Source organism: Mastigoproctus giganteus, chromosome 6, assembly GCF_048544385.1.
Source record: "Mastigoproctus giganteus isolate SK-2022 chromosome 6, ASM4854438v1, whole genome shotgun sequence".
NCBI classification, from domain to species: domain Eukaryota; kingdom Metazoa; phylum Arthropoda; class Arachnida; order Uropygi; family Thelyphonidae; genus Mastigoproctus; species Mastigoproctus giganteus.
Window position 1 is genome coordinate 1720428 of NC_143580.1, and position 13381 is coordinate 1733808.

Genomic DNA, 13381 nt, shown 5'->3' on the forward strand with positions numbered 1-13381 from the left:
TTTCATTTTCTTATTCCAAAGGTGTTTTCCTTCTGCTTAGAAATTTGTTCATATCCAGCCAGTTCCTAAAAAGGGTGACAAATCCCTCCATACAAATATCATCCCATTGCAATTACTTCTATTCTTTCTAAAGTAATGGAGAAATCAATTAATTGCCAAATCTTAAACTACCTAGAAACCTTCTGTCTGATCAATGATTGCCAGTTTGTATTCCATCCGTGTCGATCCACTGGTGATATTCTGGCTTATGTTACACATTTATGGCCAAATTCAATGGTAAAGTTCAGTGAAACACAAGTAGTTGCTCTTGACATCTCAAATGCTTTCGATTGTGTTTGGCATAAATGTCTTCTAAACAAGCTTCCATCTTATGATTTGCCATCTGCTTTTTGTAATTGGTTATCCAGTTTTCTGTTTGATAACTCACTGAAGGTAGTCTTCTAATGGAAAGGGCTCTGTTTTCTAACTGCTCCACTAATGGTGGTGTCCCCCAAGTTTCAGTTCTTTCCCTCACTCGTTTCCTCTTGTATATTAAAGATCTTCTTCCATTGACTGGAAATCCTATCCATAGTTTTGCTGATGACAGCATATTGCATTCCACTTTCCATTTTGAGAAACCTTGCCTTGCTCAATCAACTTCAACTTCTCAAATATCCACTACCAATTCCTTAAATGCTGATCTCCAGGTAATTCTCCAGTGGGGCAAAGACAACTTAGCTGATTTCAATCCTTCTAAAACTCAATCTTGTCTTATATCTCTCAAAAAGGATTCTTTTGCTCCTGTGTTTATCTTTGTGACACTCTGATTTCTAGGCAAAATGATATCTCTTTTGGGGATTACCCTGCCTTCTAATCTCTCTTGGCACAAGCACATTACAAATATTTCTTTCTCTGCATCTAAAAAACTTGGTTTTCTCTTTTGCTACTTTTCTTCCAAACAGCTGTTCACTCCGTACAAATAACAAATCTGCCCTACCATGGAATATTCTTCCCACGTCTGGGGCAGTGCCCCCAAAACCCCTCTCAGGTTTCTAGATTCCATTCAGAAGAGGGCAGTTAGGTTAATTAATGATTCATACCTAACAGTCTCCAGTCTGTCTCATAGACGTACTGTTTCTGCTGCATGCCCTTTCTACAGATACTTCCATGGGCACTGTTCTTCTGAATTGGCTTCTATAATTCCCACTCTCTCTCTTTCAAAACAGTCCGAACATATGCTGCCAGTAGTCAACATCCATTTACTGTCCAACTTCAAACTCACAGAACCAACTTTTCACCTTCCTTGTTTAATCATTCACCTGCCGTTTTCTGGAACAACATTCCTTCATATGTATTTCCTGAAAATTAAAGTCTAATGTCAACAAATATCTTATCTTGTCTTCTCAACCTCCAACCCAAGCACGGTACAAAGTATTATAGGTTCTAATGCCTCTCGTGTTTGGGGTTTTCATAAAAAAAACCAAAAAAAAACCATAACACTTCCGGAGTTCAGGTATGGTGCTTGTCTTTAGAATCTTGTGGAAGATGTTTAAGAGGAGATCTACAATGTACACAGAGCATACCTTAACCATAAACAGGGGTGTGCTGTCGGGACCCATATTAGCTTTGTTGGGCAGCCCATTTATCATGTCAGTGGCTGATAGGGTTTTCTGGGTTACACTAGTTAGGGTTGAAATTTTGGTGCCTGCATCTTGATGGTCAAAAGATATGCAAGTGTCCACTCTTCAACTAGCTTTCCATCCATGTTAAAGTGTTTGTTGCAATTTGAGAAAATTCTCTGGGACTTGGTAATTTGGGATAAGATATACTGTTGGTGTGCTCCTCTTTTGAGGGGAAGGAAACAAGCACTCTCTCTTTTAAAGGTTGTGTGGTCTGTATTGCTTCTCAATATTACCCATTTTCTACATGCCCTCTGCTAACATCAAAATGCAATTTTCATATCTGGGTGAAACCACTGCTAGGTTCTCTCGGTAATTCTGACTTATTTAGATGTTCCAATCATGGCGATATGTCTCAACTGCTCTGCTAAGGACTGGACTGCTTCTTCAACAGATATAGTGAAGATAAATTATCCCATTCGATGGTGGAAAGATGGGCAATTACTCAGATTTCAAGAATTTTGAAGAAAAAATCAAATCAGTGTGAGTATCTGAATAATAATTTCTAATCCTGATAACACTGGAATGGAGAAGTGTACAGGTGACAGGTGAATGATCTTAAGATCATGAGAAAGGGCCGGGTAGGTTATTATAGCATTAGTAGAGGCATTTGATGCAAGAAAGCAAGCTTATGCAGCATCAGCCAAAAAAAAAAAACTCACTGCCACTTCACCCCTCTGTTCATTCAAAATACCTGTCCAGCTGAGCCTTAAACTTATTTAGGCTATCAACCTCCACCACAAGGGATGGAAGTCTGTTCCACCAACCAACCACCCACCCACCCACCCACTGGCTAAAGGCAAATTTCCGCACGTCTATCCTACATCTGTCTTTCCTCAATTTGAATTTATGCCCTCTCAGGTGATTTTTCTGAGCTAGAGGAAGAATCCCATCAGCATTGAGCATGCTTAAACCATTCAAGGCTTTATACACCTCTATCAGATCACCTCGCTGGTGCCTAGTCTCCAGACACTGTAATTTGCAAAACTTAAGCCTTTCTTCATAAGAGCACCCCTTTGTTCCATTCACTAGTCTTGTTGGCCTTCTCTGTACTCGTTCCAGCAGCTCTACATCCTTCTTGAAATGAGGCCTCCAGACCTGTATACAGTACTCTAGGTGTGGCCTGACCATTGCCTTATACAATGGAATAATCACCTCCTTATCCCTGCTGGAAAAATTCCTGTATATCATTGACAATACTCCATGAGCTACGCTTGCAGCCCGTCTGCACTGCTCAGAGAACTTCATATCTGCCTGCACAACCACCAGTTGGAACAGTTGTTGAAAACTAGGTCTAAAAGCTTGACCTGCTCTCACTGGCAGTGTGATGTCTCCTGAAGTCCAAAGAATTCAAGGTTATTGCTAAGTCTTGCAAAGCTTTTACATGTCTTGGGACTAGCTTGTTGGTGTTTGTTTATTATTTATTTGGTTTTTAGGAGCATTAGCAACTAAAGCCATAATGCTCCGGGGATATGCTATGGCCGTTCCCTGATCTTTCCGCATCCTCCGTATTTGGTGGTCATAGGCTTGAATGCCGGTCTAATCAAGAAGCTTGTGCTACACACTGCTGCTCCTGCCCACCTGGCTATGGAGGCACCTTGCGATTAGCATATTGAAGTCTCCACCTACAACAGTTTGTTGAGCAGGGGATAGGCTTGTAACTAACCAGGTCTGGAGTTCAATTTGTGTAAACCCAGAATGGTCAGGAGGGAGGTAGACCAAACAGAGTTATAGCTTCATTTGTTGGTTCACCAGTGTTACACATAAAGCTTCAAAGTTGTTAGATTGCCTTAGTATAAAACCCTTGTCACCTGCCATTGCATTGGGAAGAATATTTGGACCCCCCTCCTCTTCCCATACCTCTACAGTTTCTAATGATTTTGCAGGGGATAGTTTGAAGAAGTACGAGGGTGGTTCAATAAAGAATCGCCCTGACCTAGCTGCAGAGGTGCTAGCCTGTTGATTCTTGGCACAGGTTTTAGTCCTCCTCATAGCCACTGTGCAGATTTACACATTTTCCTCATTGATGGAGGAGGATATGGATACCGTTTTTGTAGAAGTGGTGAGGTTGGTCCTTGAACCATGACTCTATTGCAGAAATTAGTGTCTCATCGACAGGGAAGTAATTACTCTGAAGAAATTATTTGAGGGAAGGAAACAAGAAGAAGTCCGATGGTGCAAGATCAGATGAGTAGGCTGGATGGGGGAAGTATTTCATATCCACAAGTAGCCATTTGTGTTGTTGCAATGTCAGAAGTGTGAACTGGGCATTGTCTTGAAGCATTCACGCACCTTTGGACAGCATGCCATGCTTACATGTTTTGATTTTCTCCCGTAATTTTGTGAGTAAGTTGGCATAATAGGCACCTGTCATTGTTCTACCTTTCAGCAGGTAATCAGTCATTATTACGCCTTTCTCATCCCAAAACACTGTCAGCAAAACCTTTCCTGCTGACGCTTGGACCCTTGCCTGCTCGGGGGGGGGGGGGGGGAGATTCATGATGTCGTCATTCCATGGAATGCTTTTTAATTTCAGGGTCGAAATTTGTATCCAACTTTCATCCTGAGTGATTAGACGAGAGAAAGTCTTCCTCATTTTTTTGGCACAGGGCTAACAGCTCTTGTGATTTCTGTTGTTGATCAGCCTTCTGGAAACCAGTCAATATCCGGGGAATCCATATTGCACTCAATTTCCGTAAATGGAATTCGTCATGAAGGACTGTTTCAACAGAGCCCACACTAATCTTCACCTTCTGGGACAATTCACGTACAGATATCTGGTGCTCTTCCATGATTAATGACTCCAATTTTCTGATCGTGCTGTCATCAATGGCTGAATGGGGACGACCTGGAATGGGCTCAGATTCTACCGATGTCCGACCACACCTAAACTATCTATGCCAGTGCTTCACAATGCCATAGGATGGGGCTTCATCCTTATATACAGCAGTCATCTCCTCGTGGATTTTGTTAGGAGATTTCCCCTTCAAAAACAATACCGAATTACAGCTATGGCTTCAACCTTGTCCATGATGCTACTTCGTCGCACATTCAGCTCTGTAAGAGAAAAAAAAAATTAAGACACAGGGCTGAAATTTTACACATTTAGTACAGAGATATATATGATGCTACACACAAAATATCATGACTGTGCGATATGTGGAAGTAGTGAGGGCAATTCTTTATTGAACCACTCTTGTATATCAATGTGTCTATCACTTGATAGTCAGGGCTCCGTTAAACAGATGAGTTCAGTTTCTCTGAGAGATAAAAGGATTTGGAAACAGTGGAGCTTATTAGATAAACTCTTGACATTTTGTAGAAAATATTGCAATTGCATAGTTTTTGGTTCAGTCTCCAAACTAGCCATAAGCTGCTATGTTGGATTAGACTGTGGGTTTTTTCTGTGCATCCTCAAGGGGTGTCTTTCTTTAAAAGGCTTAGCCAGTGTTCCAGGAGGCCAGTTCTTCTGGTTCACGAAAGTGTTAGTCGGGTTAGATGTACACTAGGAAGGAGGCATAGTCTTCATGTCCATTTCAAATCCATATTCCATCAAAAGAGAGTTTTGATAATCTCTGTTCTTGCTTTGGGGAGCAGTCCGGATACGAAGAACCTTTCTTTGGTTCAAATAGCTGATATTTGGTATTTTTCTGCCAGTCTTTTTGCCTGAGTAATTGGTGGGAGGTTTATATCAACTGACACATTTGTAATTCGCTGACAACTAGGGTTAGAAGGAACATGTGTAAATTGGTTACTTTGGTTTCTACTAGGGGAGTTTTGACTGTCTATGTAAATGTGGGATCCTCAAATGCTTAAAAAAATGCTTTTTTTTAAGTGATTTGATACTAAATTATTCATACCAGCGGTCTCCAAGCGGTAGTTTGTCACTTAGCTTTAACCAGTTAAGGGGCACATCCACACATTATTCCTATCCATACATAAAACATGCAATTTTAATAACTGCACCTAATTGTTAAAATTATCTGTCCACTCATAAAAAGTCATTAAAATGATGTGTAAGCAATAGAAATAAAGTTTCCATACCTTTTTATTTTGAAGCTAAAATTACCAAATCATTCAATCTTAGGACTTATCTCAAATTGAAATTGGAAAAGCAGTTGTCTTTAAAGACAACTGCTTTTCCAATTTCATTTTCTGCTTAAAGAAAATGCTTGGGGACCATTGATTTATGCAATTTTCATATGCCATACTAATTTTTATAGCATAAGTTACTTCTAAAGATCAATAAACACTTTCAGTTTGTACATTTGAAAATTAAAATAATTACACATTAAAAACAGGTATTTATCTTACAGATAAACAGAAAATCTCCATGTTCAAATAAACAAACCGTTTTGCTTAATATGACAAGACAATATAAAAAAAAGTGATGTTGGCTGTTAACTATTTCTGATGTTATTTTCTTAGTATTAATGAATTAAAGCTTACCAAAGTACATCATACATTACAGCACAGTAAAGTTATAAAGGGATTCCAAAAAAAAAACAAACTTGCCTGGCCAGCGGTATCCTTTATCTTTTCTAGAAGGGGTTGACCATCTGTGTCCTTATAGCTTAAGATATCACTTGTGATTTCAATCAAAAATGAATCCAATTCACCTTTGTTCCACTCTGTAAAAACCTGAAAAATTTATCATAATATTAAACAATATCAATTTTGTATAAGGGGCACAAAATGAGTACAAGTTTAGCATTAGTACAGGCATATGATGCAAGAAAGCAAGCTTATACAGCATCAGCCAAATAAAAAAAGAAGAAAAAACAAAACAAAAAGACTTCCCATTTCACCCATCCATTCACTTCAAAACTTGTCCACTTCTTCCTTGAATTTATTTAAGCTATCAACTTCCACAATGACAGATGGAAGTTTTTTCCAGCAATCAACTACCAGCTAGCTAAACGCAAATTTCCACACATCTATTTGACAACTGTCTTTCTTCAATTTCAGTTTGTCTCCAAGTTTGTAATTTGAGCAAAAGGAATAATCCCATCAGCATTGAGCCTGCTCAAATCATTCAAGGCCTTATACCTCAATCAGATCTCCTCGTAGGTTCCTAGTCTCCAGATTATGCAATTTGCAGGACTTAAGCCTTTCTTCGTAAGGGCACGCTTCGTTCCCAACCACTAGTCTTGTTTCCCTTCTCTGTACTCGTTCTAGCAACTCTACATCCTTCCTAAAATGAGGCCTCCAGACCTGTATACAGTACTCAAGGTGTGGCCTGACCATTGCCATATACAAGGGAATAATAACCTCCTTATCCCTGCTAGAAAAATTCCTGTATATCACTGACAAGACATCATGAGCTACTCTTGCAGCCCCTCTGCACTGCTCAGAAAACTTCATATCTGCCTGCACAATTACCCCCAGGTCCTTTTCATTTGCTACCACTGTCAGTGTAGTACCACAGAATTGATACATTACTCTGGGGTTGCTGTTGCCCATACTTTACATTTGTCAATGTTAAAATTCATTTTCCACCTCTCAGCCCATCTGCTCCTATCGCAGCAGCATACTGTCAGTAGTGTCCTTAACAACTCTGCCAACCTTTGTATCGTCTGCAAACTTGGACGTTAAGCTTGATATACCATCATGAATATTATTTATAAATACAGAAAACAACAATGGACCCAACACTGAACCCTGAGGGACTCCACTAATAACATTAGTCCACGATGAGCAGTGTCCATTGATTGCCATTCTGCCTTCCCCCCCTCAACAATCCCTTTATCCATAGCAATTTGCCTCCGATACCACACTACTCCAATTTGTGCAGCAGTCTTCCATGTGCAACAGTATCAAAAGCCTTTCTACAATCCAAATATATAATATCAAAGTTATTCCCTGCATCCAGTTCTTTTGTGACTGCATCATAGTATCCAATCAAATTGGTCAGGCAAGACTTTCCCTTAACAAAACCATGCTGTGTCCGAGGTATAACTGAAGTCTTGTCTAGATGAGTCCAAAGAAGCTCTCATAATTATGACTAAGGGTTTGCTTACTTCCTTTGCTGCCTTCTTTAATATAACTGGATAGATTCCAACCACCCCAGGTGCCTTTTTTATGTTTATCCTCAACAATTTCTCCTCCACTTTCCTCTCAGTTATTACAAAATCATCTAGCTCACTGCCAGAGTTTACTTCACCTCGGGCATTTCCCTTCCTGAATAACTCCTCATATGTGAGGAGTTATTCAGGAAGGGAAATACCCTGCAAGTGAATAATAAGATAAGTTCACTTCATAAGTTACCTATCTCGATTACCAAATGAAAGAATTTTTATTATTCTTTCATGTTAATAAAAATTGTGTGTGACATTCACAACCCCTACAATTTTCAGTGTGGAATGATCATCAATAATTACACACATACTTGTATTCATTCTTATATTGCAGTATGTGTTGCTCTTTTTGTGGTTAAATGCATAGCGTCATTTACCTGAAAAGAACAAAAAAATTGTTTGTGTGCCGAGCACGCATAGCAGAAGTTATGCGAAACTTCTTCAGGTGAACATTGTGTCACTTGACCGAGGATCCCGTATCGACCATATGAATGCCACGAACGTCAATAAGACATTCCTGTATCGGATGATATTTAAAACCATTTGACTTCAATAGAGCCAGAATCACTTTGTTCTTGAGAGAGCCAAGGCAGCTGTTACAGACCGACATTTGACTTGCATCCTCATTTGAAAATTCTGTTTGATGATCTCGAGCTGTTACAATCTCTACATCGTTCTTGAACCAAACACACGGAACAGACTGAATTGAAATCATTAAACCGGAATGAACGTTTAAACTGTACGTGGATGCTTCGGTGTTTCTTAAAATCCTTTGCTGTTTCAGCTGTGTATTATGTGTTTAAAGATTTGATGGAATTCTTCTGGCAGTCCAATTTTGGCTTCTTCACTTTTCGTTTACGACTGGGCTTCGAGGACTCTGTCATTTTCATTTGAAGTATTAACTTCCATGACTCCTTTCAAATTCGCTTCTAACATTACTGGGGAGATGTAAAGCGCTGAAGATATGGATGGACCTTCTCTGTCTTCTCTGTTCAACTCCATCCCACACTAATTTCTTCCACTGTTGAAATAACTTAAATCTCTCCTTTGTACTCAATGTAGGTGGTTTTGGTGGTCACATTGCGCGTATAAGTGCTCTATATGCCTTAGAATGCTCACTCATTATTAGTCTTCAGCATGTTGAATTATATTTTTTTTTCCGTCAAAATAGCACGCTGCAATCAGGGGTACTGATTGGGTCATGCATTGCTCATGCCTGGTACAAAGTGGTACAATGGTGCGGGAGGATGAATCATTTTGTGTTGCATTTTCTTGGCAATTTTTACATGCAATGCATCAATCCACAGATTCATTGCATGTATACATGCTCTATATGCCTTAAATGCTCACTACAGTGGATCCCTGCTTTACAATTGGTTCATTCAAATAACTTTATGATGGACACTCCCATAAAATACTGTTCACTATACGATATGCAGTAAGCGCCAGCCGTTGTGATCAGATTTACAAATTGAATTTTAATTCTATTAATGGCGATTCTAATAAGAGAAAATAGGAGGAATATAAAAGTAAAGATATAAACCATAGATTTACTTTATTACTTTACCAATTAACAAAATTAAATGATACATGAAAATTGGAAAAATATTTTCCACAGGTTAACAAAAGAACAAAAAGAAAGGCAAAAAGCCAACTATACTCTGTATTCCCAGGTGGTTATCCTCCCAATTGCTAACCATGTCTAACACTGCTTAACTTCGGTGATCGTACGAGAACCAGTGCATTCAGCATAGTACGATAGTTCGCTGCTCAGAGCGCATGTAATGCATTTACTTATGGCTTAGTTTGCTGTGTTGCATTTTCATTGACTTATTGTCAATCCAAGAACACAAGTTACTCCCATCTGAAAACTGCCTTGAGCACATCTAAAGAAGTTTCACTTCAGCATGAACCAATACAGGGATGAATACAACAAGAGGGGGGGGGGTGAGTTTGACAGCATGTGTGCTGGCTCTAGATACCTCTGTGGTTGGTTTGCAAGATTAAAATCCCAGAATACTTTGTTGGGGAGAAACCAACCAAGATCAGCCAATTAGAGGTCTGGAAGCCTCATTTTGGGAAGAATATAGAACTGCTGGAATGGGTACAGAGAAGAACAATGAAGATTGGTGAGGGGAACAAATGAAGTGCTCTTACCAAGAAAGGCTTCAGTTCTACATATTGCAGATTTGGAGACTAGGCACCTGCAAGGGAATCTGATTGAGATGTTTAAGGCTTAGAAATGGAGACAACCCCTGAGTAGGGTGAGAGAGAAAAGTCTGAAAAACAATGTTCTGAATCATTCTTCTAAAAAGTTAAGAGTTGCCATATTTTCAAAATATCTAACTTGAACATTACTGAATGGGGGAAGGGAGGAACAATTTTTATGAATTTTGTTTTCACAAAAGTACACAATTTAAATATTATTTATTAGAAAAAATTACAAGGACTTTTGTTTTAACCATTAATTTGAAGGCTCACATCTGGTGAGTATGGGCTTAGCACACCCAAGCTGGATATTATCATTCTTCTCTTTCTTGGTGATTCCCTTCTACTTCTGACTTGTGTTCTCTCTCTCTCTCTCTCTCTCTCTCTCTCTCTCTCTCTCAGGGTAAATGAAATTTTTTTTTGGCTGGTGCAGCAGAAGCCTCAGGCTTCCTTGGCCCCATATGGTAATTTAAGTTAGCAACAACGTCAACACTAAAATTTAAAATATTATGACAAGATACAAGTATTAAATAGTTTTGTAAGTTACCTTCTAAATATCACATTCATCTCAAAACAGAAGGGAATTTTTTTTTTCCTTTACCATTCTATGATGGAGAAATTACAACAAAATGTAGAGCCCAAATGTGCCAACTCTATATGTAAAAAAAAAAAAAAATTTTTTTTTACATATAGAGTTGGCTCTATATGTAAAATATAAATAATATAAAATTATTTATATTTTACTTTAATGGACCGGTAAGTTGTCGATTTTTTCGTTTTTTCCGTTTTAATTTCTGGAGGGTATCATACAGAAGTGTTCCACGTACTATATTGAGGTAAACTCCTCTTATTAATTTACTAATATTATTATCAACGTAGAACATATTGAGTATTACAGCTCTGATTCATACTATCTAATTAATTTCCAAACTCTTATTGACTATTTCATTCACTTCCTGTCTCTCCAGTAGTATACAATCGATACACACAATTATGGGAGATTTTTTGAATGGCTTGGTACAAAATTACATTAAATCTACACTAAGGTACTCGGCCCAAAGTTACCATATTTCTTTCCTAAAATATTGCCTTCAAAACAACATCGTTCCGAAGTTTGCCAGGGTGAATTTAAATCAAAAAATTTCAGGCATAAAACAACTATCACTGGCGACATCACGTAATACTGTTAAGCTTGCCTTAAAATCTCGATATTCGGATAAACAAAAATACCTTTCCCAGGTTAGGAAGCTTCGCGATAAATTAAAAAATTATCTACATCCGAACGATTGGTCTGTATTGAAGACCTCCATAGATTTGCGACGGGAAGCACAAGCCTCAGAGATAAAAAACAGACACGTTAATAAGTTGCAAACATTATCGAATAGTTCAAGACACGTTCATGCGAATTCTAACACATTGTCGCGAGCTTGTGACCAAGTTCACACGAGTTGGGTGACATCCCCCCCACAGACACATAACGCACTACCACAGAATATGTCGGCTAGTTCACGAACACCCCCTCACCCAGTATCCAACGAACCGACATATCAACAGGTTACAAATCTTTCCTCGTGTACACTATCGCAGGACCAGATTTCACTTTTATCCAAAGGATTAAATTATAATTTACCACCTCGAAAGCTGCCAAAAAAACAATACGTAATTGATATTGAATTTGGACTTCGTAGTGTTCCACAAAAAGATGTATTTATTCAACAAGTTAACCAAGTAGTGAATAACATAAAAGAAACGCGACTTCCTAAATTGAATACACATGACAGTTCAGCTTTACGAGAACTTCGAGAAAATAAGGACATTATTATACAGAGGGCAGATAAAGGAGACACAGTGGTAATACTAGATAAACATGATTATATTAATAAGTTAGATTCAGTTGTGTCTGATACCTCCACTTATCGTGAAGTGGACCCGACACTGTTTACCAATTTGGTAAATCAATACAATAAAACGTTAACCACATATCGTAAAAACGACTACATTACTATGGTTCAGTTGAAGGAATTGAAGTCCAGAACATACAATATTCCTGCACTTTTTGTTCAGGTAAAATTACACAAGCCTGGATTTCCGATTCGACCTATTGTTTCCTACAGGAACTCGGCATTTTCAGCCTTAGCCACATATGTATATAACATTATAAAACCTTTTAGACAGGTTATACAATTTGGGATTAAGAATTACGATACATTATTTAATAATCTTAAAGACTGTAGACTCGGCGACAATGACAATTTATTCTCATTAGATGTTACCTCATTATATACGAATGTAAACGTTGAATACACATTAGATATTATTTGGGATATGTTAAATAAAAACTCGACACCGATTAATTATACGAAGCTGCCTATTAAGGAAATTTTTCACTTAATTAAACTATTAGTTGAGGCTAACTACATCACCTTTCGAGACAAGGTGTACAAACAAATTTTTGGATTACCAATGGGTTTGAGCCTGAGTGGCTTAATGTCAGAGATCTATCTCTCAACGATTGAGCAGATACATTTGACACCTTTTCGTCCCCGTATCACATACTATGGGAGGTATTTAGACGATGTTCTAGTTATTACCGATAGTAGTACTATCCAAGACATTTTACATTCGTTTAATAATATTCATTCTAGACTCAAATTTACATTGGAAAGGGAAGATACGGATACTAAATCATTAAACTTTCTAAATTTCACGCTTACCCGGGACTCGAACAAAATACAATTTAGCATCTATCGAAAACACACAAACACCGGTATGCTTCTACATTATAATAGCTACCACCCGTTCACCTACAAAAGATCGATTATCTTTAATCAATTTCTAAATGCCTATAAATATTCAACGACGGATTCTGCTTTGGACTCAGAAATACAAATATTAACTAGCAGATTCTTGAACAGGGGTTATCCCATTAACACAATAAATCGAATTAGGGTACAAGCTAAGGATAGGATACAAAATACTGCACCAATCAACAATAGTAATATCAAAAAATACTTTATTTCTGTCCCATACGTTGAACAGTGGCACAAACAGCTTAACAGGTTCTTTAAAGATACCGAATTTAAAATTATAGCTAGGCCTATACGGAAGTTACACACTATACTGAACAATCGCTCGGTTCTTTCCGCGTTCGCAACACAAATTAATGATCTAGTATACAACATTTCTTGCGGTGATTGCGACTCGTCTTATCAGGGTTCGACGCGGTTTTCTCTTAATATTCGTATAAATCAACACGAAGCCTCAGTTCGTGCTTCTCGTTCAGCAGCGTCAGAATTAGCCTTTCATGCCATTAACGAAAAACATACTTTTTTATTTAACGAGGCCAAAATACTTAACGTTCAACGTAATTATACGCGACTATTAATTGCAGAAACCATTGAAATTAAATTACACGAGAATTCTGTTAATGTTCGGCGG

At 38.2% G+C, this 13381-nt stretch overlaps 1 protein-coding gene across 1 annotated transcript in view; it reads right to left on the reverse strand.

Annotated features, from left to right (window-relative positions):
* Positions 1-13381, reverse strand: part of Pgd (phosphogluconate dehydrogenase) — a 173275-nt gene that overhangs the window by 83200 nt on the left and 76694 nt on the right. The window contains exon 7 of the mRNA XM_090375793.1: positions 6174-6299. Coding sequence (XP_090231919.1) covers positions 6174-6299 — 126 coding nt within the window. The remainder of the gene's footprint in view (positions 1-6173; positions 6300-13381) is intronic.